Source organism: Eriocheir sinensis, chromosome 37, assembly GCF_024679095.1.
Source record: "Eriocheir sinensis breed Jianghai 21 chromosome 37, ASM2467909v1, whole genome shotgun sequence".
Taxonomy (NCBI): domain Eukaryota; kingdom Metazoa; phylum Arthropoda; class Malacostraca; order Decapoda; family Varunidae; genus Eriocheir; species Eriocheir sinensis.
Genome location: NC_066545.1, coordinates 17,155,994 through 17,182,825, shown reverse-complemented (window position 1 = coordinate 17,182,825; position 26,832 = coordinate 17,155,994). Strand labels below are relative to the sequence as shown.

The 26,832-nt window shown below is 47.9% G+C and overlaps 2 protein-coding genes across 2 annotated transcripts; one reads left to right on the top strand and one right to left on the bottom strand.

The window, feature by feature from the left end:
* Positions 1-498: 498 nt before the first annotated feature.
* Positions 499-7,960, bottom strand: LOC127008474 (uncharacterized). Its single transcript, XM_050880620.1, has 4 exons — positions 7,926-7,960; positions 6,618-6,844; positions 1,449-1,580; positions 499-768 (listed from the first exon to the last, which is right to left on the bottom strand). The coding sequence occupies exons 1-4, from the start codon at positions 7,958-7,960 to the stop codon at positions 701-703; spliced, it is 462 nt and encodes a 153-aa protein (XP_050736577.1). The 3' UTR covers positions 499-700.
* Positions 7,961-9,250: 1,290 nt separating this feature from the next.
* On the top strand, positions 9,251-24,978 carry LOC127008419 (solute carrier family 2, facilitated glucose transporter member 1-like). Its single transcript, XM_050880565.1, has 11 exons — positions 9,251-9,874; positions 13,739-13,861; positions 15,535-15,695; positions 17,905-18,029; positions 19,415-19,555; positions 19,662-19,799; positions 20,079-20,281; positions 21,001-21,125; positions 21,692-21,882; positions 22,205-22,376; positions 23,174-24,978. The coding sequence occupies exons 1-11, from the start codon at positions 9,797-9,799 to the stop codon at positions 23,289-23,291; spliced, it is 1,575 nt and encodes a 524-aa protein (XP_050736522.1). The 5' UTR covers positions 9,251-9,796; the 3' UTR covers positions 23,292-24,978.
* Positions 24,979-26,832: the final 1,854 nt, after the last annotated feature.

Below are 26,832 nucleotides of genomic sequence, written 5' to 3'. Positions count from 1 at the left end.
ATGTGTGTGTTGTATAGAATACATTTTTACATCAGTGTGTTATGAGCTGTTCCACCGTGCGCTCAGTAATATGTTCACTAATACTAACCAACAGGGAGCACACGCCTGGGGACTCGTCGCTTCACTCACTCGCTATCTCACTCCTGACAGTCTCCCCAAAGCAAGCTCCCACACCGCCGCCCTCTCCATCCCAAGCCCCTCCTGGCTGGAATGGGAAGGGTAGCTGAGTGGAGGCTTGCTGGGTTGACTGTATGGGGTGGCGTTGGCAGGTGGGTGAAGCGACGTGCCTCCTGGCGTATGCTCCCCGTTGGTCGTCGATTAGTGTTATTTCCCATCATTAGTGAGCTACATACATCCTCGTTGGGCCCAATTTGAAATATGTCACCTTTGCTCCGGTGGAAGAATAGCTTGAATAGCTTACCTTTTAACATGCTAACATACAAGGATTAAAATGTTATTACAACAACTTCAGGTCGATAGGGAAGACATACTCCCATATCATGCAAACTTATTTTTCAGAGACGACAAACTCTACACAGCACAAGAATCCTTCACCGATGTCCCAACTCAGAAGGCGAGGCGTGTGTGGTCCGCTGCCACCAAGCACAGTTAAATCGTGGCTGCTGTAGGTTGCTCAACGCATGCCAAACAACCTGGACGACCCGGGGTTCCTCCTCCAGTGAGCCGTCGACTGCATCCCTCACGCTCCATGGCAGGGCACGTAACCTGGTGTTGGACGAGTGGCCATCCGGGTTGAGCATAGTGTTCCTGTCGGGAGATCAGGATACTTCAGCAAGGGAAGGAGGAGATCACGAGCCTGACATTCATCCTTTCACAATTACAGCATGCGCTTGGACAGCCTCGTGTGTGACAACCCCATTCCTGACTCCTGACAGCTCAAGACACAGAGGAATATCTCAGAGTTTGCTGATGGCCAGGGCAGTGTGGCTCCATGATTTTGACGGATGCGAGTCAGCCGAGAGGAGTGACGTCAGCGCAAGCCCACTGCATGAAGGAGAGAGAGTGGTGCAGTATTATTACAAGGACACACAAAGATATAAAGAGACTACACGAGGCCAGACAGACAACATACACATGGCAGCTCCTGAGACACTGGGCTTATACGCCAAATTCCTTTCCATTCATAAACACATGCAGCCTCTATATTTAAAGCTATCAACTGCATGTGCATCAACTACAACATACCACATACAACTGAAGGCTTTTAATAGAGGTTCAATGTATTAGTGGACGGGAAGGAATTTGCTGTACAATCCACTCTCAGGAACTGCCGTGAGTGAGCCAACTGTCAGGCCTCTCTCTGTAGTCGCCTTATATTCTTGGGTGTCCTTGTGTAAGCTTGCATCTCTCCTCTGTTCAGTTGGCTGGTGCTGACGTCACACTCCCATCAACTGGCTCCCATGCACCAATTTCATAGAGTCCCTTGCCTTGGCCATTAGCAAGTCTTGGCAGTGTGGAGAAGTATAGGTGTCTCGAGATGAAGGGGAGACAGGACTCAGACGCTCTCCAGTCAGTGACGAACGGACTCCAGTGGGCGAGTGAAGTTCTTGGTTGCCACTCTGAAATTTGACACGTTTAGATAAATACTCATAGTCTCTCAGTGTATATATAAACTAATGAATTATTAAATCCTCTTGTTTGGCCTCCTGAAAGCTACCCTGTCTCTATATTAGTATATTAAGTAGGAGAAAGTCTAACTAAATAAATGCTTTTGTCGTATGAAGAAGTTTTGCTTGACCTAGCTCCTTAAAGCAAATTTGAAAGCTAACGTAAGCAACTTGTAATGCCAGGAAGTTTAGGTTAAGAGCTTAATGTACAAAAGGATCACATAAGCAGACATACTTAATACTTACGTACACATATCAACTTTTCTGATCCTTTCGTATACATTCCATTCCTAACCTTAACTTCATGCCATTACAAACTGAGAGAGTAAAACATGACTGCCGGCAAGTTAGTGTGTAATATATGACTGAAAACTGAGTGACTTAAAATGGACTGCAGAGAATTAGTAAGAATGCAATGATATCTGAACACTGAATGAGTAAAATTGGACTGTAGACAAAGAATAAGAGTGAAAAAATATCTAAAAACAATGAGTGACTAAAAATTGTGTGGTTCATTTTTCCTCAAAGTAGAATTAATTGTTGATCATTTGAACCTGAATAAAATTAGTAGTTTATTTACCAAGTCTTATAAGGCACTGTTATCGCACACAGGATTATCATCTGCCAAATAATATGGGTAGCGTGACTAAGAACATTACTTGAGGGAAATATATGTTTAATTTGTTAAGAGAGTATGATGGTGAACTAGGGTCGAGGGACAGGGTCCAACCATTTGAGAATAGCTTTCATATCTTACACTATGCACTTAGAACACTTATAAATACCCTAAACTCGCCTCCTAATCTGATAACGGGGATGAGAGAGAGAGAGAGAGAGAGAGAGAGAGAGAGAGAGAGAGAGTAATCTTATCTCATTATTAGACTACGTTACAATACTCCAGAAGTTGGGATATTTGCCATTTTTCTCTAGGCTTTATCGCGAGAACGAGTATCCCTCTCACATAATAGCTATCGTGCACTAGTCATTCCAGGTTCCCAAAAATAGGTTTTTCAGAGACAAAAACCGTCATTCTAGTACTTTTTACTGCATAACCGGACAACAAGTGCTCCGCCATTTTGCTAGCCCTGGCAGGGAGGGAGAGAGCGAGGAGAGAGATATAGGGATGCTGATGTTCATTAAGTAAATAAGGCAGGAAAGAAGAAATAAGTAACGTGTGCGTAAGTCTAAAAAAGAGATGGAGGGTACTGTGCAATGCTTAACACTGGAGTGCGTGATGGCTATCGGAAGAGCCTGGTGTTTGGAGGAAGAAAGAAATTCAGAGCAAAATCAAAGCCTTGGGGAAGATCACGACCTCTGTGTGTGTGTGTGTGTGTGTGTGTGTGTGTGTGTGTGTGTGTACACGTGTGCGTGCGGGGCTGGCGATGTACGACTCCCGCAGCTACACAGGGAAAAGTGATGAAGGAGGCAGTGAAGCAGGAAGGAGTATAGGGTAAGGAGGAAGGCCACTGCCTTACCCTTCACTATGCAACACCCGCGGCCCCTAGAAAAGGCCTCGCGCTGTAGTTTGAGGCGAAATAGTGCACGAGGGAGAGAGTTCAGCTGGCGGTGTGGGCGGCGTCACTTCGCTGTGCCCCTCCGGCCGCCGCCCCGCTGGGCTGACCCACCCGTCATCCACGGCCTGCCACGGCCTGCCGCGGCCTGCCACCTCATCTGACATGTAATAAGGCATCCAAAACTATGCTGAAACTTCCTGTGACATGAAACGCCCCTAGAATACACGCCAGAGACGGCGATATAACACAAGGCTCGGCGCGGCGGACTCCTCCTCCGTGAAGTGAACGAATTTCAACGGAACTTGCCGCGTGCCACAAAGGTTCGATGCAACCGTTGTTTTGGGGACCCCAAGGTGGACCCCTGGAGGGACGTGGAGGATGAAATACCACTCAGACACATAGAAGAAAACAATGTCAAGGTAAACCAGTTAAAAACTATACCCAGAAGCTCGTGGAGCTGAGGGGCTGAGGGCTGACAAATTGTGTTGGCCGAAGCTAAGCGCCGGTGTTGTCTAACACCTTTACTCCTGCGCTGCTGTTGACGACCCAGGGCTCCCGCAACCCTCCGAAGAAGCAGAGGAAGACGCGGCCCCAAACCGTCCACAAGAGGAAGAGGAGGAAGTTTACTAAGTGATTTTCTGGAGGCAGTTGAGAGTGTAGCGTTGCCATCGGCAGCGTCGCGGTTTTCCGCGCCACTTTGGGCTATCTCTGAAGAGGCGCTGACCGGCGTGTGTGAAAGTCGTTGGCTGCGGATACCCATACAGGACATGGGTGCCTTTAATTCCACAGATGGTGCGCCGTGGGGCATCAAAGTTTGGCGGGTCATTCAAGCCGTGGTGTTCGTGGCTACTTTGGGCGGGAAGGCCGCGGGTTTCTACAACACTGTCTCGGCGAGGGGGCACTGCGGCAGAGGCGAGAGAGGCGGCGGGACGCGAGCAGCTGAGGGCTTTTTCTGTGTGTTTTCCTCGTGTTGCTATTGCACCACAGTGACGGAAGGCTGCTGAGGTCAGGGAGGGACAGAATACGTGTTGCTGGCCTGCGTCAGGAAGGCAGAGGAGGAGGAGGAGGAAGAGGAGCGATTCTCAAAAACCTAGGCTTCGATTCTGACGTGTGTGTGTGTGTGTGTGTGTGTGTGTGTGTGTGTGTGTGTGTGTGTGTGTGTGTGTGTGTAAGGAGGAGGGCATATTTTAACATAGACATAGTATTCAGGGTTTGGCTAATTTCCATTGTGGGTTTTGGAAACAGTTGTGAGCGTCTGAGAATGCAGGATCAGAGTCATTTGGAGAGGCTACTTAATCCTCCTCTCTTGAAAGCGTTTACCGCTCAACACGTTGCTCGCGACGCTAACAGGGATTGGCTCCAGTAGACGCCAGAGCACCGCAGGTCAAACTAGTCTAGTCCAGTAGTAGGCGTGGGATTGCCTTTGTAACGGCTCCCAATAATTATGGTCCTTATTCTTGATTGGTGTTGTTGAGTCTTAGTTTTGGTGTTCACAAGAAATTTGTAGCTAACTCAACAACGTTTGTTTGATTACGCCGCACCTCGCCGCATGTCTCTCCGTGTTAGTGCAGGCGTGATCTAAGTCCTCCTTACACCATGAGTGCAGGCGTGATCTAAGTCCTCCTTACACCATGAGTGCAGGCGTGATCTAAGTCCTCCTTACACCATGAGTGCCGGCGGGGTATACTAAAGAGAAAACGCGGACTGGAGGTGTATCTATGGAAGACTTGCCTTACCCGCACATTCGCGGGCATACACATTATATTCTCTCTTCCTGGCTCTCACAAACAGTTATGTGATCTTGTCAACGTTGTTGGTAAACGTACAGTGCTTTACTTTCTGCCCCTGGTCACATATGCATCCATACACCGAACAATAAGCCTTCGGAGCGGGGAGTGACTCTGACTTCTTTGCTCTTAACGCCGGGGAGGTCACGGTCGGCCTGACTGGCTCCCCTGCATCATGAAGCCGCCGCCATGTAGGGTAGTGGAAGAGTAATGTGGAGTTGTGGAAGGAATACGTGGACAACCCCACGTAACCCCTCCCAAACCAACCACAACCACATATAACCCTTCCCAAAGCCCTCATAACCCCCACAACCACAGGGAACGGGGGCAGGCTGGGGGAGGTCACAGGCCACTGGGCAGGCTTGGGTAGGTTACAGGCCATGGGGGCAGACTGGGGAAGGTCATAGGTGACGGGGGCAGGCTGGGGAAGGTAACAGGGCACGGAGGGAGGCTGGGAGAGATTACAGGCTACGGGGGCAGGCTGGGAAGGTCACAGGCACCGGAAGCAGGCTGGAGAGGTTACAGACCACGGGGACAGGCTGGGAAAGGTCACAGGGAATGGGGGCAGGCTGCGGGATGTTACAGGCCACAGGGGCAGGCTGGGGAAAGTCACAGGGAACGGGGGCAGGCTGCGGGATGTTACAGGCCACAGGGGCAGGCTGGGGAAAGTCACAGGGAACGGGGGCAGGCTGCGGGATGTTACAGGCCACAGGGGCAGGCTGGGGAAAGTCACAGGGAACGGGGGAGCGCTGGGGGAGGTTACTGGCCACAGGGCAGGCTGGGGGAGGTTACTGGCCACAGGACAAGGCTAGGGGAGGTTACAGACCACGGGGGCAGGCTGGGGGAGGTTACAGGCCACGGGGGCAGGCTGGAAGAGGTTACTAGCCACAGGACAGGCTAGGGGAGGTTACAGACCACGGGGGCAGGCTGGGGAAGGTTAAAGGACACGGGGGCTGGTGTGGGAGAGAGGACGGCAGATGAAAAATAAACTAGTGACAGACTAAGGAAGATGTCACAAGATATCCATAATTATTAGAGAGAGAGAGAGGGGGGGGAGTAGCGGGGCACGGGAATGGGCTCTTGATTATAGTGATCATGAAACCGCTCTCTCTCTCTCTCTCTCTCTCTCTCTCTCTCTCTCTCTCTCTCAACTACCTGACGAGTAATCAAAGAAACAGGTAATGGACCAGACTAATGGAGCTTTTTTTATCAGGGGACTGCCACAATTAATTCCTGGAGGTTTAGTGGCATTAATGTGTGTGTGTGTGTGTGTGTGTGTGTGTGTGTGTGTGTGTGTGTGTGTGTGTGTGTGTGTACTTTACGTTACCTTATTGCGAACGACTATTACTATACTTCGTAAAGGCCTCGTGAGTTGTTGTTTTTTAAGTTAATCTAGCAGCTAGTGTCCTGGCTATGTCCTGTGTGTGTGTGTGTGTGTGTGTGTGTGTGTGTGTGTGTGTGTGTGTGTGTGAACTAGCTTACGTCAGGTAATTACGAACGGTTATTAAATTACTACTACCTAAAAATCTTATAGTTTCTCTGTTTTATTCTACTTGCTAATGTGTCCTTGCTATGTCCTCTCTGTGTGTGTGTGTGTGTGTGTGTGTGTGAGAGAGATAATGGCCGCAGCACCTCTTAACTTAACCCGCCGACACTTTACACATAACCAGCACATCACCAACTCTCACCTGGGCAGTCCCTTGTGTCACGGCGGGGCACACGCTGACCCTCACACCCGCCGGCTGCTGCTCGGGGCGGGGCAGCTTCGGGGAGAGGGAGCTCCTGACGGGGACGAGGCCGCGGCGGAGAGGCCAAGACCGGCACCCCAGCGACGCCCTCCTGTGCTGTGAGACTGGTTGATCGGAGGGGGAACACACACACACACACGCACACACACACACAGCCACCGAACCACCTTTTCAAAAAGCACCAGTTTACTCGTTCGCTTCGTCGTCTGGTGGTGGTGGTGCTGGGTGGTAATGGGGGTGAGGGAGGGAGGGGATTGCAGATTGGTGCATGGTGAGTGGTGTATAGTAGTAGTAGTAGGAGGAGGAGGAAGCAGATTAATAAAAAATAAAAAATCTCAGGAAGGGGAGTTAAACGAGAGGGAGGAGGAGGAGGAGGAGAGGAGGATGAGGATGGGGAGGACAAAGAAGAAGAGAAGGATGAGGAGGAGAAATTTAGAGATGACGTTGATCGAGATGTATAAGAAAACGGCCCTAGACTCATTATAGTCCAGAAGTTGGGATATTTGCCGTTTTTCTCTAGGCTTTATCGCGAGAGCGAGTATCCCTCTCACATAATAGCTATCGTGGTCTAGTCATTTAGGGTTCTCAATAATAGGTTTTTGAAACTCAAGTTCAGAGATTAAAACCGTCATTTTTTACTGCATAATCGGACAACAAGTGCTCCGCCATTTTGCTAGCCCTGGCAGGGAGGGAGAGAGCGAGGAGAGAGATATAGGGAGGCTGATGTTCACTCAGTAAGTAAGGCAGGAAAGAGGAAATAAGTAACGTGTGCATAAGTCTAAAGAAAGGATGAAGGGTACTGTGCAATGCTTAACACTGGAGTAGGCGACGGCTATCGGAAGAGCCTGGTGTTTGGAGGAAGAAAGAAAGTAATTAAAGGCAAGATCATCGCCTTGGGGGAGATCACGACCGCAGTGTGTGTGTGTGTGTGTGTGTATGTGTGTATACCTATGTAAGTGTGTGTGTACGTATACGTGTGCGTGCGGGGCTATCGATGTACGACTCCCGCAGCTACACAGGGAAAAGTGATGAAGGAGGCAGTGAAGCAGGAAGGAGTATAGGGTAAGGAGGAAGGCCACTGCCTCACCCTTCACTATGCAACACCCGCGGCCCCTAGAAAAGGCCTCGCGCTGTAGTTTGAGGCAAAATAGTGCACGAGGGAGAGAGTTCAGTTGGCGGTGTGGGCGGTGTCACTTCGCTGTGCCCCTTCGGCCGCCGCCCCGCTGTGCTGACCCACCCGTCACCCACGGCCTGCCACGGCCTGCCGCGGCCTGCCACTTCATCTCACATGCAATAAGGCATCCAAAACTATGCTGAAACGCCCTGTGATATAAAACCCGCCTGGAATACACGCCAGAGACGGCGATATAACACAAGGCTCGGCGCGGCGGACTCCTCCTCCGTGAAGTGAACGAATTTCAACGGAACTTGCCGCGTGCCACAAAGGTTCGATGCAACCCTTGTTTTGGGGACCCCAAGGTGGACCCCTGGAGGGACGTGGAGGATGAAATACCACTCAGACACATAGAAGAAAACAATGTCAAGGTAAATCAGTTAAATACTATATCCAGAAGCTCGTGGAGCTGAGGGCCTGAGGGCTGACAAAGTAAGCTGGCCGAAGCTAAGCGCCGGTGTTGTCTAACACCTTTACTCCTGCGCTGCTGTTGACGACCCAGGGCTCCCGCAACCCTCCGAAGAAGCAGAGGAAGACGCGGCCCCAAACCGTCCACAAGAGGAAGAGGAGGAAGTTTACTAAGTGATTTTTCGGAGGCAGTTGAGAGTGTAGCGTTGCCATCGGCAGCGTCGCGGTTTTCCGCGCCTTTTTGGGCTATCCCTGAAGTGGCGCTGACCGGCGTTTGTGAAAGTCGTTGGCTGCGGATGCCCATTCAGGACACGGGTGCCTTTAATTCCACAGATGATGCGCCGTCGGGCATCAAAGTTTGGCGGGTCACTCAAGCCGTGGTGTTCGTGGCTACTTTGGGCGGGAAGGCCGCGGGTTTCTACAACACTGTCTCGGCGAGGGGGAACTGCGGCAGAGGCGGCGGGACGCGAGCTGCTGAGAGCTTTTTCTGTGTTTTCCTCGTGTTGCTAGTGCACCACAGTGACGGAAGGCTGCTGAGGTCAGGGAGGGTCAGAATACATGTTGCTGGCCTGCGTCAGGAAGGTAGAGGAGGAGGAGGAAGAAGAAGAGAAGGATGAGGAGGAGGAATTTAGAGGAGATGAGGACGTTTATCGAGATGTATAAGAAAACCGGCTAAGGTTTTATTGTATATATATTCTACTTGATGTTTTTGTAGCCTATATACGCATGTGACAGTTATGAAAGCGTGGGTACACCTGCTGGTCAATGACTGATGGATTGGTGAGTTGAGGGGTCGAAAGGGGTAGGGAAGAAGTGGGAGATGAACGGTCATATTCAGGTTTAATACTACAGCCCTAATAACCAGCCCCTCTTGACCCGACCCGACCCTCGATACCCTTCGATTACTTAACCTAACGCTGCTGTCCCCGCCTCTCCCCCCTTCCCCCCTCTGTCTTCCCCACTTGATTATAAGTGCACTGTCACCTTGCCAGCGTTCAGTCCGCCCCAAGCAGCGTGGCAGAAGGGGTGCAGAGTGAACCACGGCGGGCACACGTCATACACGACAGACGGAGACGTGAAATAACTCCCCTCTAAAACAACGGATACGTGAAATAGCTCCCCTCTCAGACAACGTGCTGCCCATGCAACAAGAACGTGACATAACTCCCTTCTCAGTCAACGGTCACGTGAAATGGCTCCCCTCCCAGACACCACACGCTGATCTGTTGTTGCTACGGTAACGCCCAAGCCGCCGAGCTGGTTGGATCTGGTTGGTGGAAAAGGAGGAGGGAAGGGAATGAGGGAGTGAGGGTGCAGTGGAAGGCCAAGCAGACACAACGGCGCTTTGTATCGACGAAGGCGCGGCAGGGAACGGACGTCGGCGCTTGGGTCCCCGCCTGACAAACACACGCGTTCTCTCTCTCACCCTCTCTCTCCCTCTCTCATTGATCCAAGTGTTGTGTCAGCCTGTCAGTCGGTATCCAGACCTCAGCACACCCTCAGCCGCCCTCCCGACAGCTTCCGACAGCAGCTCAAGATGTCGGAAAAGACCCTCATGAAGCAGAACAGCAACTCCGCCAAGTCGTTCCTCGCCAGCCAGTCTGATAGTCAGCGGGTAAGGCCCAGAGCTATTTATAAACATCACTACTTGCATCATTTCACCTCACCTCACCTCAACCCCCCCCCCCCGTGCACATCTGTGATAATTTTTTTTTTTATTTCTTTTCGTTCCGTCCTCTCTCTCTCTCTCTCTCTCTCTCTCTCTCTCTCTCTCTCTCTCTCTCTCTCTCTCTCTCTCTCTCTCTCTCTCTCTCTCTCTCTCTCTCTCTCTCTCTCTCTCTCTCTCTCTCTCTCTCTCTCTCTCTCTCTCTCTCAGCGAAAAAAAAAAAGTGGTCGAGTGGTCATCGTGCGGGCGTAGTATCCTGGAGGACCCGCGTTCGCATCCCCCCTCCCCTACAAGCTGACAATGTGTAGCCATCGCTGAGTGCATGCCTAAGACTACCCGCCACTTGCTATCCTGATGACCGCCTATCAACCCGGACTAGCGAATGTCTTTAAGGGGACCAAGTGGAGCTCCGAGAGGCAGCATGAGCCGAGCAAGAATGGCACCACTATAAAACACTTGCCTGCGCCACTAACGGCCTATCGTGGAAGCCTACCGGTGCTATAGGCCAAACGTTTAAAAATATAAATGTCTTTCCTCCTCCCTCCTCTTTGTTGTATCATCTCACTCGCCAAAAGTCAACGTTAGAGCAGTCTCTCTCTCTCTCTCTCTCTCTCTCTCTCTCTCTCTCTCTCTCTCTCTCTCTCTCTCTCTCTCTCTCTCTCTCTCTCTCTCTCTCTCTCTCTCTCTCTCTCTCTCTCTCTCTCTCTCTCTCTCTCTCTCTCTCTCTCTCTCTCTCTCTCTCTCTCTCTCTCTCTCTCTCTCTCCCAACCCTTTGTTCCCAGTCACACAGGGAGACCATGGATGATATACAAACAGCCTCTCCTTATCAGCTACTTATAGTATCTTTCCTCCTCCCCACCCTCGACTACTCCAGGGGGCCAATTCTTAAGCATGCATATCCGCGCCCCAGTAAACTCATAATTGACATGGCTTTCGTAGGAGTCGCGGGGATTTCCAGGGGTAGGTGTATGACCCTGGTGGTAGTTTGACCCTTCTTCTGTACCGTGAATCTAAAAAGGCACTCATGAGAACCCGATTGATCCCCTTTTTGGCCTTTGGAACTAATTGCTGTGACGACTGTGAAGCATCCGAGGAAACCAACCCAGTATTTTGTCAACTCAGCCCTCCTCCCTATCCTTCCTCCTCTTCTTAATTCCCTCCCTGCACGTGATCACCATTAAGTCATCACACACAAACACACACACACACACACACACACACACACACACACACTGACTCGTCTTTTTCCTTATCTAGAATCTTGACATTGGGTGATGCTAAGCAGATCTCTCTCTCTCTCTCTCTCTCTCTCTCTCTCTCTCTCTCTCTCTCTCTCTCTCTCTCTCTCTCTCTCTCTCTCTCTCTCTCTCTCTCTCTCTCTCTCTCTCTCTCTCTCTCTCTCTCTCTCTCTCTCTCTCTCTCTCTCTCTCTCTCTCTCTCTCTCTCTCTCTCTCTCTCTCTCTCTCTCTCTCTCTCTCTCTCTCTCCTCTCTCTCTCTCTCTCTCTCTCTCTCTCTCTCTCTCTCTCTCTCTCTCTCTCTCTCTCTCTCTCTCTCTCTCTCTCTCTCTCTCTCTCTCTCTCTCTCTCTCTCTCTCTCTCTCTCTCTCAGTACGTTGTCTCAAATAAATGCATGTTAGAGAAGACAAAGAAGAGAGAGAGAGAGTGTGTGTGGATTACATAATGAACAACAAAGACGAGAGAGAAAGAATTTGACTCATAAGCGTTTCTCTCTCTCTCTCTCTCTCTCTCTCTCTCTCTCTCTCTCTCTCTCTCTCTCTCTCTCTCTCTCTCTCTCTCTCTCTCTCTCTCTCTCTCTCTCTCTCTCTCTCTCTCTCATATCTTCCTCTAATCTTATCCACTTGGCTAATCTACGTTATACATTTGCGTGAGCACATACAGCAACCCTTATGCTATCTAAATCCCTTATGCAAGAGTTAACCAGCATCTTCATCCTTTCATATATAGCTCTTGCTGGTGAACCCTGAAACAGCCATGAAGTCTTGTTTTCTTCCTCTGCATTTCCTCCTGCCTACGACTTGAATGCTTGCAGGGTGGGGTGGGGGTGGGGGTATCAAAACACCTCTCTGAGCAGACTTTTCGTTTTCTTATTGGTGTTGCCCTGAAGCTATTTCCTCTATTGCAAAACAATAAAAATGATACAGAAACCCACATGTAAAACCACAGACTGAACCCCCTCTCACTACACACACACCACACCATAGGCTATATACTTGCATCCTAAAACAACGCAACCAGGCAATGCTTTCGTGTATTTGGCAAGCCGGCGGGAGTCACTATAGCCACGTGTATTACCTCCCGTGACTGACTGAACCATGTAAACCAGTGACCCCGCCCCTCCCACATCTCAGTCCCTTAGCCCTATCCCATCCCAGGCTACGTCAGGCTAAGCTCGGCGAGGCAAGGCGATCAATACCACAGTTGCTAATCTACACGCTATAACTCTATACTCTTATCGCGCTCCCATCACGTGCGAGGCTGCGGAGTGGAGGGGAAGAGGGGCGGTTATGTGTTGCCCTACTAACATGTATTTCCTCTTGACACGTGACCAGAACATGTTGATGTGATGATGAAAACTGCTTACTTTCCTTCTTCTTCCTCCTCTTCTTCTCCTTCCTCCTCCATTCATATTCCCACCACTCTCTTGTATTGCTCATCTTTCCTCATCTCCTTGTCTCCACACTTCATTTTTCTCTACCTATCTATCTCCCTTTATCTTCTAATTCGCTTCCTCCTCCTCCTCCTCCTCCTCCTCCTCCTCCTCCTCCTCCATTCCTATTCTCACTTTTATCTTCCTGCTGCTCATCTTAATCCTTCCTCATCTCTTCCTCGTCTCTTCTTCACATCATCTTTCTTCATTCATCTCCTTTCTCCTCCTCCTCCTCCTCCTCCTCTTCCTTCACCTATACAAACATCCAGGCCGGTAGCTCAGTGGATAGAGCGTCTGCCTCACAACTAGAAGGACCGGGGTTCGATTCCCCGGCCGGGTGAAGATAAGTTGGGTTTATCTTCTTTCACGTGTAGCCCCTGTTCACCTAGCAGAGAGACCCGCAGCAGACCAAGAGGTGAATTACACACACACACACACACACAGAGAGAGAGAGAGAGAGAGAGAGAAAGCGAGAATGAATTTTGCGGGAGCGGGCGAGAGACGGCAGGGAGCGGAGAGCGGAGGTCAGGTGTCAGGTCAACTGTCGTGATGTGACTGATGGGGTTGCTTACTGCCTACTCGCTCAGCTTTTTTATACCCTGTGGAGGGAGGGAGAGAGAGAGAGTGAGTGATCCAAGTGATGTCACCTTTGCTGGGCGTAGGTTGACCTCCCTTTATTTAGATCTTGCTCTCTTCTTTAGCCCTCCTCCTCACTGTTCCTCATCTCTCTATCTATCTATCTATCTATCTCCAACCATGATCCTCCCTCTAATCCTCCTACTAATCCTCCTCCTCACTGTTCCTCATCTCCTCATTCTTTCCTCCGCGTCTCCAACAATGATCCTCTCTCTAATCCTCCTACTAATCCTCCTCCTCACTGTTCCTCATCTCCTCTTTCTTTCCTCCGAGTCTCCAACAATGATCCTCCCTCTAATCCTCCTCCTAATCCTACTAATCCTCCTCGTCTTTCACCTATACACATATCCTCCAATCTTATCCTACTCCTCTTCGTTCTCTCTCTCTCTCCATCTTTCTTCTAATCCTCCTCCTCACAGTTCCTCACCTCTCATTCTTTCCTCCACGTCTCCAACCATGATCCTCCCTCTAATCCTCCTCCTAATTCTCCTCTTCCTCCTCCCCCGCAGAAGGGCAGCGTGGACTCCTACAGCCAGGTCACGCCGCGGCTGCTGCTGGCCGTGGCCGTGAGCATTCTGGGCTCCTCGCTGCCCGGTGGATACTGCCTCGGGGTCATCAATACGCCACAGGAGGTAAGTTTCTGGTCGTGGTGGGGAACACAAAGGAAGAACAAACAACAGCAGACCTGCTGGTCCTTACGAGGTTGTTTGTGACAAGCTACACTAACTATCTAATCAAAGGTGGAAGATGAAGGACAGCAAAGGCGAAGGGTAGGAGGGCAGGGAGGGGGGGTAGGAGGGTAGGGAGTGGGTAGGGGAGGAGGAAAGGAGGGTTGATGGAGGGGAGTAGGGGAGTGGGGGTAGGAGGGGAGGGAGGGAGTAAGGGAGAACTGATGTGACATAATACTGGTAGGGAAAGGGAAGGGGGGTTGAGGGAAGGGGGTAGGGGAGTAGGGGTAGGAGGGCAGGGAGGGGGTAAGGGAGAAATGATAAGGCATAGTACTGATGTGACATAATACTGGTAGGGAAAGGGAAGACGGGTTGAGGGAGGGGGGATAAAGGGGGGTAGGTCTCTATCTCGCTCTCTCCCTCTCTCTCTATCTATTTATCTATCTATCTCTGTCTATCTATCTGTCTGTCTATCTATTTATATATCTATCTTTCTACTCGTATTAATCTAATCTTCATTCTCTCTCTCTCTCTCTCTCTCTCTCTCTCTCTCTCTCTCTCTCTCTCTCTCTCTCTCTCTCTCTCTCTCTCTCTCTCTCTCTCTCTCTCTCTCTCTCTCTCTCTCTCTCTCTCGCTCGCTCTGGTGTAGCACTGATTAAAGAGGAGGAGGAGGAGGAGGAGGAGGTTAGATAATGATACAGAGGAATGAGAACAAATAGAAGAGGAAAAGAATGTAGAATGCTGGAAAGAAAGTGAGGAGGAGGAGGAGAGAGCATGTGTTGTGTCTGTTTAATTCAGTGTGTGTGTGTGTGTGTGTGTGTGTGTGTGTGTGAGAGAGAGAGAGAGAGAGAGAGAGAGAGAGAGTGTAAAGGTCAACGACTCCCACCACATTTCTTACATAATAATTATAAGAAAAGAATAGACGTCAATACAATAATAACACTAACACTAACAATAATAATAGTTATAATGATAATGATAATAATAATAATAATAATAATAATAATAATAATAATAATAATAATAATAATAATAATAATAATAATAATAATAATAATAATAATAATAATAATAATAGATAATAGATAGATGAAGCTTAAAACCTTCAACTTTAGCACAATCTTCTGTAAGCCCTGTTTAAATAAATAAAAAAAAATAATAATAATGATAAAGAGTAACTTGGCACTAACACCTGGCACCCATTACTGGCACTCTCTCTCTCTCTCTCTCTCTCTCTCTCTCTCTCTCTCTCTCTCTCTCTCTCTCTCTCTCTCTCTCTCTCTCTCTCTCTCTCTCTCTCTCTCTCTCTCTCTCTCTCTCTCTCTCTCTCTCTCTCTCTCTCTCTCTCTCTCTCTCTCTCTCTCTCTCTCTCTCTCTCTCTCTCTCTCTCTCTCTCTCTCTCTCTCTCTCTCTCTCTCTCTCTCTCTCTCTCATATTCCCTGTTTTTAAGTTTCTTTCCTTCGCTCAGCTGTCTTCCCTTTCTCCTCCTCCGTCTCCTCCTCCTTCTCCTCCTCCTGTCTTCATTTCGTATTGTTAATATTTCTTCTCCTCTATTTCATCCTAGCATTATTTTCCTCCCTTCCCGTCTCCCACACGATGTCTTCTTCATCTTCTTAATCTTCCTTCCCGACCCCCAGACCATACGGCGATGGCTGCGGGGCGTCGTTCTCAACTCCTACGGCCTCGAGCTGACGGAGAAGGGGGAGGTGTCGCTATGGGCCGTGGTGGTCTCCATATTCGTCGGCGGTGCCATCGTTGGGGCCTCGGTCGGCGGGAGAGTGACAGACGCCGTGGGCAGGTAAGAGAGACTTGATTTCGCCGCCCAGGTATATGACAAAGCTTTCCTAGGAGTTTTGGGCATCACCAGGGGTAGTTTTATGACCATGGTGGTAGTTTGACCCTTCTTCTGTACCATGAACCTAGCTAGACAAACATCCATTAGAACCCAACTGATCCTCCTAATGGCCTTTGAAAATAGTTACTTTGAATCCCTTCTTCTGTACCATGAACCTAGCTAGACAAACATCCATTAGAACCCAACTGATCCTCCTTATGGCCTTTGAAAATAGTTGCCCTTGAATCTCCTAATAATAGCACTTGTAGATTCAGTTAACAAGGCGAGTTTATGACCACAATAAGGCTTTTTAAGGGTCGGGGAGAGAGGTTTTCCCGCTCAAACTGTTACCATGGCTACTATACCACCATACCACCATCATCACCATCACCATCACCATCAGCTCGCATATATAACTTAATGACCTGTTGCCATGTCCCCATCACTACCACCACTTATGCCATCCAACGTAACCATTGACTCCTCCCTTCCTTCCTCCTCTCTCCCTTTGCCCCTCGCCCCAGCCCTCAGCCGGGTCATCAAGCCTCCCCTCGCCTGGCTGGTTGGGTTGCCTTCCACTCAGCCACTCAGCGCCTGTCATAACGCCATGCGGAAGGGTTGGTCTCTCTTGCGTCACCGAATGTAGTAGTGCTTCCAACGTTTCTTTCTGCGGTCCGTGATCATAATTATCTTCCATATTATTAACTTTACTTATTATTATCTCTACTTATCTTCAGTTACTATTATGTTACTTATGTTTTTACGACCCATGTTGAGAAAATCATTGAGTTATTTATTTAGACGTGGGTGAATGACTTGCGCTAGTAAAAAGTCGTGTGCCTCTCTCTCTCTCTCTCTCTCTCTCTCTCTCTCTCTCTCTCTCTCTCTCTCTCTCTCTCTCTCTCTCTCTCTCTCTCTCTCTCTCTCTCTCTCTCTCTCTCTCTCTCTCTCTCTCTCTCTCTCTCTCTCTCTCTCTCTCTCTCTCTCTCTCACACACACACACACACACACACAACTTGCGTAACCTCATCCCCCCCAGTCCCCGCGTGCCGCCGTGGGCCATTATAGTCGTTAATATGTCCGCCAATCCGGGCAGCGGCCGGCGTGTGCTTGCATGCGGCAGTGTCGCAAGTGAGGCCCTCCACGCACGGCACTCGTTCTTGATCATTCTATTGCGCCACACACCCTGCAGCATCATGACCCCTGTGCCCTTTGTGCCCTCGGTGCCCTTGTGACAGGAAATGCGTCGTTACCCCGCCCTGACAGGTACTTCGTCAGCCACAGGTGGAGCGGCGCGCAAGAACTGGCACTTCAATGACTCAGCACGCGATAAGTGACAAATCAATAAAACTAACACTTGACATTCGCCTTATCATCACAAGGGCGAGATGATTAATGCTACTTTTGATATGTTCTTCTTCTCGTATACACATCGTCCTTACTAGCTAGGTTGACTCTCCGTGAATTGCCCTCCACATACAACTTACTGCCCCACCCCCTCACCCCTCCCATATGCAGGACTTAACATAGCTTTTCCTCAAGACTTTCCTGTACCAAGACTCAAATCTACACTGAATGGAATACGAAGGGACAGAAGTTGCCATGTATCCAGAAATTATAAAAACGCAAGAAGATTAATGAAGGAAGGAATGAGACTTGGCTTCCCTTCTCTAGTTAATCAATTACCACACATCAGGAAACAGTGAAGGAAAGGGAGGGGCAGAGCTTACTACTGAATACCCAACGATAATACAAGCACATGGAGAAGAAAGAAGGAAGCACAGATCAAGTTAAGCACAAATCTTTTTAGCACACGTCAGGATATGATGAAGGGAGGGAGAGAGGTAGGGAAGAAGGGGCAAAACTTACAACTAAGGTCGATATTATAAGAAACTTTCGCTTCCCGCATCAGCTATTTCTAAAGGTCAATGAGGGAGTCAGTCGGGAACTAATGAGTGTTTCTTTGGGTTCATGGTACAGAAGAAGAGTCAAACTACCACCAGGGTCATAAAACCACTCCTGAAAATGCCCAAAACTCCTACGAAAGCCAATTGTCATATATGTGTTCTTGGGCGACGCAATGTTTTATAATACGATATACGAAACTAAATGACCAATAATGGGTACTCACACTGCAGGTTCTTGTAACATCCGCATCTTCTCTCTGCCATAGGAGGACCGCCATGCTGCTCAACCATCTCCTGTGCATTGTATCAGCCTTCTTCCTCCTCTTCTGTAAATTCGTGGGCTCGGCGGAGTTACTGGTAGTGGGCAGGTTCACGTCTGGTCTCTATACAGGTAAGAAAGCAGGTGTTGTGGTTATCTTGGTGACTGCTGGTATGAGTTGTATGGCATTTTGTGTACTGAGAGGTGATGGTTCTCCCTCCTCTGTTAGCCTGTCCTTATCCTTCCCCTCCTCAACTTCTTCTCCGCCCCTTAGCTACTTCTCCCCTCCTTCTCCCCTCCTTTTCCCCTCCACGTCCTTCTCCTCCATATCATACTGACAGATTATCTCTCTTCCCTTCTCTTCCCTGATCCCTGTCTGATACACCTCTCGGTTGCATGTCAGGGGAATGTGACGAGGATATGAGCAATGACATTCAGAGTCCAGTGAAGGTGAATCCCAGGTGCTCGTTGCTTCACCTTCCATGTTTTGTTAGTCAGGTCACAAGGTTGCATGTCAAAGGAATGTGTCTACTGGGCATTTGCCTATACAGAAAACGCCCTATGCAATGTCTGTTGGGGTAGCCTTGAGAGGTGCACATTAAGCCCTGACTGAACGTCTAGGCATAGTGTGTGACTCTCCTCTCCATCTCTCCCTGGATTAACCAAGACCTCCTCATGTGTCCTGTACAGATGCATCGTGGGACTTGTTGATGCCGAGAGTAGATAGACGGGTTGTTTGTTCACTGGATATGTTACAGTAAGAGTTCTGGTGAGCGTTGCCGTGTATTATAGAGTCCCAGGCGGGCGAGGTGTGGCGGCGACTGGTAATGATGCCCAACCAAGGTACGGTATACCCAAGACAGCTTTCACGGGTGTGTTTGGGGTTTGGGGTTGCACGTGCTAGTGTTGTATTAGCTTAAGGTGGTGGTGGTCACAAGTGTTGGTGGTGCTTCTGAGGGGCTCCTAAAACCTCTGATAACAAAACTAACACAAGCAGGAGAGAGAAAACAGAGAGCGAGAATAATGTTAAAGGTGGTGACAAGCAAGTGTTGGTGGCGCTTCTGAGGGTCTCCTAAAACCTCTGATCACAAGGCTAACACAATCAGAGGAGAGGGAGAACAGAGAGCTAGAATAAGGATGCTGTTGTGTATGATATATATATATATATATATATATATATATATATATATATATATATATATATATATATATATATATATATATATATATATATATATATATATATATATATATATATATATATATATATATATATATATATATATATGTGTGTCTATATATATATGACTTGAATTAACTAAAAAATCCACAAAAATCTTTCCCTCCATGTCTTTCTGTGTCTCGTGAATGCATGTGTGTGGTGGGCATTCCTGTGTGTGTGTGTGTGTGTGTGTGTGTGTGTGTGTGTGTGTGTGTGTGTGTGTGTGTGTGTGTGTGTGTGTGTGTGTGTGTGTGTGTGTGTCATCTAAAGCTTCGATCCCTTCCCTCTCTCATAGGCCTCGCCACCTGCATAGTTCCGCTCTACCTGTCGGAGGTGGCGCCATTCAAGCTGAGAGGCGTCATGGGTGTCATATTTCCCATGGGCATGAGTGTGGGGGTCCTCATTGCTCAGGTGCTGGGGTTGGAGAGCATCTTGGGTGAGTGGTTGAGTGGTTGTCTTGGTGGTGGTGATTTTGAAATAGAGGGTCTACCATATCAGGCCAGCACTCAGCACTCAGCCTAACAAGTCCTTTGTCCCCTCAGGCACCGAGAATGGCTGGCCGTTCCTGCTGGGGGGCTTCATGGTGCTGCCGGCGGTGGCGGTGCTGGCTCACCCGCTGCTGCCGGAGTCCCCGACCTATTGTTACATTGTGGCGCAGGACGAGACCCGAGGACTGAAAGGTAACAAACACAGCTCTTCTCTCCTACTGCGAGTTTAGTGGAAGATGCTCAGTGAGTGGAGGACTTTCAAAGCTGCCACCGTATAGAGGACACCACTGTACTTATGAATCCCTTTGTTGGTAATTTCTGACGGAGGGACTGATTAATACGCTGCTGCCCTCGTAAAACAGGCAAGGTACAGATAAGGTATAGTAGGGGGGGACCTATATGAATAAGACAAATAGGTCACGAGGCAAAGTCCCCAGTAGGTAATATAACATCTCTCTGTGTCCTTGGTAGAGCTCCATCGCCTGCGTGGGAGCGACAACCTGCTGGTGGAGGCGGAGGAGGCGGCGCTCAAGGTCTTGGCCCACCAGATGAAGGACGACCAATGGAGAAACAACTGGAGTGCCATGTGGTTACTCCGTTCTAGCACGTACCGCCTGCCACTCCTACTCACCATGATGGCCAACGCAGCGCAGCAATTCTCAGGCATCAACGCTGTGAGTGGTCCGGGGCTTCGCGGTTCAGAAACTTGCGATGCTGAGTTGTTCCTTAATCCTTGACGTTTAGTTGTTTTCCATATCTTCCTCTTATACCACCAGGTGCTTTGATCTCTCTCTCCATTCTTCTCCTTTGGGCACATCATCTGTTCTTTGTATAGCTTAGTGGTTCAAAAACTTGCGATACTGAGTTGTTCCTTAATCCTTGACGTTTAGTTGTTTTCCATATCTTCCTCTTATACCACCAGGTGCTTTGATCTCTCTCTCCATTCTTCTCCTTTGGGCACATCATCTGCTCTTTGTATAGCTTAGTAGTTCAAAAACTTGCGATACTGAGTTGTTCCGTAATCCTTGATGCTTAATTGCTTTTTCATAACTTCATGACTTCATCTTGTACCAGGTGCTTTGATCTCCCTCCATTCTTCTCCTTTGGGCACTTCTTCATCTGTTCTTTGTATGGCTTAGTGGTTCAGAAACTTGCGATACGAGTTGTTCCTTAATCCTTGACGCCCAATTTTTTTCCATATCTTCCTCTTATACCACCAGGTGCTTTGATCTCTCTCTCCATTCTTCTCCTTTGGGCACTTCATCTGTTCTCTGTATAGTTTAGAGGTTCACTCACCATCCTATTCTATTCTGACCACCTCCTATCCTCCCCTTCCCATTCCTTTCCCTCCCATTACTTGACCCTGGGCCAACACCTCGCCTCTCCCCACCAGGTGATGTACTACTCCACCCTCATCTTCCGGGACGCTGGCCTGGACCTGCATCAGAGCCAGCTGGCGTCCATCGGGGCCGGCGCCATCAACGGCCTCATGAGTGTGCTGGCTCTGTCCCTCGTAAGGTAACCAACATAACAGTCCCTTATTAGTACATATTCACATCAATTTAATCTGCTCTTGGACAGAATAAATATCAAACAAAAGCTTTCTCTCTCCCCTTATTAAAAATCTGCCTCAATTTCATCTCTCAGGCAGAATAAATATTAAACAAAAGCTTTCTCTCTCCCCTTATTAAAAATCTGCCTCAATTTCATCTCTTAGGAAGAATAAATATCAAACAAAAGCTTTCTCTCTCCCCTTATTAAAAATCTGCCTCAATTTCATCTCTCAGGCAGAATAAATATTAAACAAAAGCTTTCTCTCTCTCCCCTTATTAAAAATCTGCCTCAGTTTCATATCTCAGGAAGAATAAATATCAAACAAAAACTTTCTCTCTCCCCTTATTAAAAATCTGCCTCAATTTCATCTCTCAGGCAGAATAAATATCAAACAAAAGCTTTCTCTCTCCCCTTATTAAAAATCTGCCTCAATTTAATCTCTTAAGCAGAAAAAATTATTAAGTAAACATAAAAGCCCCTTCCTCCTCCTCTAACCTCCCCTCTCACTTCCCTATCTAATCACCTTCCAGGCACTGTCGGCGGAGGGTGCTGCTGCTGACATCCATGGTGCTGTGTGCTGTGTGCCAGGCCATGCTGATCGTGGCGCTGTGGTTCCTGCCGACAGCCCCCTGGGCCTCCTACTGTGCCATCTTCGCCCTCATGGCCTATATCACCATGTATGCCATCGGTCTGGGCCCCATCCCCTTCATGCTCCCGACAGGTGGGTATTTGTGATGCTATTTACCTGCTATTGTGATATATTGAATCAGGGTCTATTATGTTACCATGGTGACGAGTATGATCATTGTAAGTGTTCGTTATTAGTATGCACTGCAGAATGAAGGCCTTTTCAATCTCTGCCTAAGGTTATTCGACTTCATTCTACTCTGGGAAAGGTTCTAATTCAATCTCTCTACCTGGGTTTCTGTAATGTAAGGAACGGATAGGCTGGTGGAGGGTGGAATAGCATGTGTGGGTAGTGTGAGTCGCTGCCCAGTCTACTCCAAACACCCAGACCCTAAACCTTAACCCCCCCCCCCCAGAGCTGTTCCCGGTGGGGCCTCGGTCGGTGGGCATCGCGGTGGGCGGCACAACCAACTGGCTGAGCAACATGGTGGTGGGGCTGACCTTCCCTCTCATCCAGGCAGCGATCGGGGAGTTCTCCTTCGTGCTCTTCATCGCCTCCTCCATTGTCCTCGGCTCCGTCATGTACAGGTGTGTGTGTGACAAGCCTATGGGCCGTGTTATTGAACCTCTCGGCCACCAAGCACTCGTATTTGACAAGGCTTTCATAGGAGTTGTGGGCGGGGCATGTCCAGGGGTAGTTTTATGACCCTGGTGGTAGTTTGACCCTTCTTCTGTACCATGAACATACGTATAAGGCTTTCGTATGAGGTGTGGGGGGCATATCCAGGGATAGTTTTATGACCCTTCAGTACCATGAACATACAAAAACACAAGGCTTTCGTAGGAGGTGCGGGGGCATTTCCAGGGGTAGTTTGATGACCCTGGTGGTAGTTTGACCCTTCTTCTGTACCATGAGCATACGTATAAGGCTTTCGTAGGAGGTGTGGGGGGCATTTCCAGGGATAGTTTTATGACCCTGGTGGTAGTTTGACCCTTCTTCTGTGCCATGAGCATATAGAAACACAAGGCTTTCGTAGGAGGGGTGGGCGGGGCATTTCCAGGGGTAGTTTGATGACCCTGGTGGTGGTTTGACCCTTCTTCTGTACCATGAATATGTAAAACCACTCATGAGAGCAGCCTTTTGTGGGTTTTGACGGACTTTTATTTAACTTCTATAAGGCTCAAAATATGCTTAGATTTAGAGCATCCATTTAAGAGCGGCTAGATGGCCTTTACTGGTTTCTGAAAGGCTTCTATATAACTTTTAAAGGGTGTGAATATGCCTTAACTTAGTATTGCCATGTAAAGAGAGACAGGTGGGATTTAGTAGCTTATGGTGGACCCGCTGTGACCACCCCTGACGAGACTTTCACCGCCCTTTTCAGATACCTCCCTGAGACTTTCGGGAAGGGGATTTTAACCGAGTCCAAGGATGAACTGAGCAGCGAGTCCAGCAAGAAGACCACATTGGACCTCGCCATCGACAACCCCTCGGCGGTGTGAGGCATCCGTCCCGCCCCACCCTCTCTCACCCGCCAATCTTTCAAACTCAGCCGTGTCGGCAATGTTATGAACTGCCGCCGCCATCATGAGGAAGAAGAGTAAAGGGAGAAGATAAAGAAAAATTAAATATCTATGAATAACAGGAGAAAAAGAAGAAAAAGAAGAAGAAGACCAAGAAAAAGAGGAAGAACAAGTTGTAGAACAATAAAAGGAACAAATAGAATAAAAAGATGAAAAGTTCGCCCAAGTTCGTCCAGCCATCAAGTTCTCCCAGCACTCAGGAACTTACTATATGTACTTCAGACCCTTCTATGAGCCTTTATATCAGTGGTTCCCAGCCAGAGGTCCGTGGAAGAATTTCAAGGGTCTATAGGGATTCTAATTATGTTTAACCAGTTAGCAGCAACGGGACAAATTTGTGGATTTACCGTGTACCAGCGCTGGACGGGCCAAATTTTTGCCATGATATAAACCCCAAAAATAGAGGATGCATAAACTTATCACAAATGTGTTGATATATATTATGAAATGGTTTGCATGAGTGATGATTTTTTCTTATTATTCTCGCTTAGAGGGGCCTTTAAGAAACACGATCCCTGCAGCTACCGCGTTCAATTTATTATACTGGAATTAGGAGACATGTAGTTCAGAATAAAATTTATACTACTGTACACAATCCTTAAAACTGAATGCTTGAATGCTAGAATTGCTCTACATTAGCTAACGGTACCAGGGGTGTCAAACTCACGGCCCACATGACAAATTTAGCCCCTGGGATGGTACTGAGTGGCCCGCGAGATGTAGGGTCCACAGGTGAAAGTGACTGGATAAAGGGGAATGGGTCAAAATAGGCTGGGAACCTCTGCTCTATATGGTCTGAGTCTGACTTTCCTTCTCTTGTTACTGACCCACATCTATCTCTAAGGGTGAGGAGGATGAGGAAGACAGTAACAGGGAAGGTCTCAACACTGTACCTAAGCGGAGATATATTACCTCCACGCCTTCCAGGGTCGATAATTATGCATGAAAAGAAGCATGAATAACCACCTTTTCAGTATTTATAGTTTACATTAATTCACCACTCTGTCTCAATCACCAATGGTCTCAACACTGTACCTAAGTGGAGATATAATATTATTGCCTCCATGCCTTCCAGGGTCGATATTTATGCATGAAAATAAGTGAATAACCACCTTTTCAGTATCTATAGTGTACATTAATTCAGCTCTCCGTCTCAATCACCAATGGTCTCAACACAGCACCTAAGTGGAGATATAATATTATTGCCTCCACGCCTTCCAGGGTCGATATTTATGCATGAAAATAACCATGAATAACCACCTTTTCAGTATCTATAGTGTACATTAATTCAGCTCTCCGTCTCAATCACCAATGGTCTCAATACTGTCCTAAGTGGAGATATATTACCTCCATGCCTTCCAGGGTCTACATGCATGAAAAGAAGCATGAATATACAGTGCATTGATTCATTCCCATTCACCATACAAGGATGACTGCACGAGGCTCCCAACTCTGTCATAGTGAAGCCGGATTGGCGATATAATGACAATATTCCCTTCCCTTCCCTTGCCTTGGATGTAGTGAATGCCAATTGAAATGGTGTGTGTGTGTGTGTGTGTGTGTGTGTGTGTGTGTGTGTGTGTGTGTGTGTGTGTGTGCGCCAGTCTTACCATACATCATCATCGTCATCGTCATAATCATCAAGAGAATATGAATGGTTGGCTGTCGCTGTCTGCTGTCGTCTTTGCCCATCAGGAAAGAGTTTTATACATTGGGAGAAGTGTTCGAGGTGAGAGTTTGTGTGTAAGGAGGAGGAGGTGCAGGGCAGTGACTGGGCGGTGCTGGCAGACAATAAATCTTTGTTTGATGCTCTGTGTGTCATTCATCCGTTCACAGTGATATGTATAGTTGTCTAGAGAACTACTGAACACCCATAGGAATAAAAGGAACTAATGCAATAGAATGAACAGGAATAGGAATAGAATGAGCTAAGAGAATAGAATGGGAATAGGAAGAGAAAGAACCAGTCTGTTCACCTAACCCATTGACTGCGGATTTCCTACAAGAAGACATCACCAAGCAACAGGAATGGATCAAAAAGTATCTGCTACAATTCAATGAAGAAAAATGTAGTCTTGCACCTTGGGAGGGAATATCCAGCGTACCAATACCACATGGGAAACACTCCACTATCCACCACAGAGGCAGAGGAAGACCTGGGAGTATACGTTATCAGGCTACCAGTGAAAGCCACATTCGTCCCAATCGCAGCGGACGGTTAAGTCTGACCCAAGCTGACAACATAAACCTAAGCTTGTTGTACTACTACTACTACTACTACTACTACTACTATTTCCACCATCACCACCACCACCACCAATACCACTACTACTACTACTACTGCCAATTATATATCTTCATTCTTGCTGCAAACATCCACCAATCTTTTTTTTTTTTTTTCCATGAGAACACTTTCGTACTTTTCCATTCCTTAGTGCAGTCCTTACTCTCCCTACCAATCAATTTTTTTTCTCTCCTTTATATTGCAGTTTGCTTTTTGATTCATTGGTAACCGAGGTCTATATTATTTCCCATCTCTTTTATTCTCTAGATTTCTTTTCCTTATTCCGCCAAGACTTCATTTTCACATAACACAATCATTAGTTTCCTTTTTGATTGTTTTTTTTTATTTGTTTTTTTGTGTGATTTACTTTTCCTTTGGTTCTTAACTAACTCAGTGTCTTGATTAAATGCCCAACTCTTCTTTTCCTCCTTTTCCTTTTCTTTTCCTTTCCTATTTCCTCTTTTCCTCTCTATATCTCTTTCCTTTTCCTCTCCTTTGATTCTTAACTACCTCGTTGTCTTGATTAAATGCCCAACTCTTCTTTTCCTCCTTTTCCTTTTCCTTTCCTATTTCCTCTTCTTTTCCTCTCTCTATCTTTCTTTTTCCTCTTCTTGACTTTTCTTCCTTTTTCCTCTCTTTCCTCTCTCTCGATCTCTTTCCTAAGCCTGTCACGACTTCCTTCTCACTTAATTGTAACTCTTCCCTTTCTTTCCCTTAAGCTTAAAACGGAAGAGGAGAGAAAAAAAACACTCGAGTCAAGACAACTGTGATTCATTTTGAGAGTACAGGACACACACACACACACACACACACACACACACACACACACACACACACACTCTTCTTCTATGATATACGTAATAGTTACAAGTATACATATCAAGTACGTAATAGTAGTAATAGTATGTCTAAATATGCAGTATATGATTAGATACAGAATGAATAATGCTCTCTATATATATCTATGTATACGTATAAACGCCCTTACGACAGGAGGCTACAGAGGCGGTGTTAGCTTGCAGGGCCGCTTCTGGGTGCCGTAGGAGGCGGACCCTATCGGCATGGCACTCGGAAACCCTCAGCAACGGAAGGGATGGAGAGGGGAGGACGGGAGGGGAATGGGATGGAAAGGGAAGGAAAGGAAGTGGATAGGAGGGGTTTGGAAGGGAAGGATGG

Excerpts from the sequence above, each read along its gene's own strand:
- LOC127008474 (XM_050880620.1), bottom strand. The coding sequence starts at position 7,960 with ATGAAGTGGCAGGCCGCGGCAGGCCGTGGCAGGCC. Across the intron at positions 6,845-7,925 it reads GCGGCAGGCCGTGGCAGGCC|GTGGTTCGGTGGCTGTGTGT; the intron begins GTGGGTGACGGG and ends CTTTTTGAAAAG. Across the intron at positions 1,581-6,617 it reads TGACACAAGGGACTGCCCAG|AGTGGCAACCAAGAACTTCA; the intron begins GTGAGAGTTGGT and ends GTCAAATTTCAG.
- LOC127008419 (XM_050880565.1), top strand. The coding sequence starts at position 9,797 with ATGTCGGAAAAGACCCTCATGAAGCAGAACAGCAACTCCGCCAAGTCG. Across the intron at positions 19,800-20,078 it reads CGAGACCCGAGGACTGAAAG|AGCTCCATCGCCTGCGTGGG; the intron begins GTAACAAACACA and ends TGTCCTTGGTAG. Across the intron at positions 21,126-21,691 it reads CTGGCTCTGTCCCTCGTAAG|GCACTGTCGGCGGAGGGTGC; the intron begins GTAACCAACATA and ends ATCACCTTCCAG.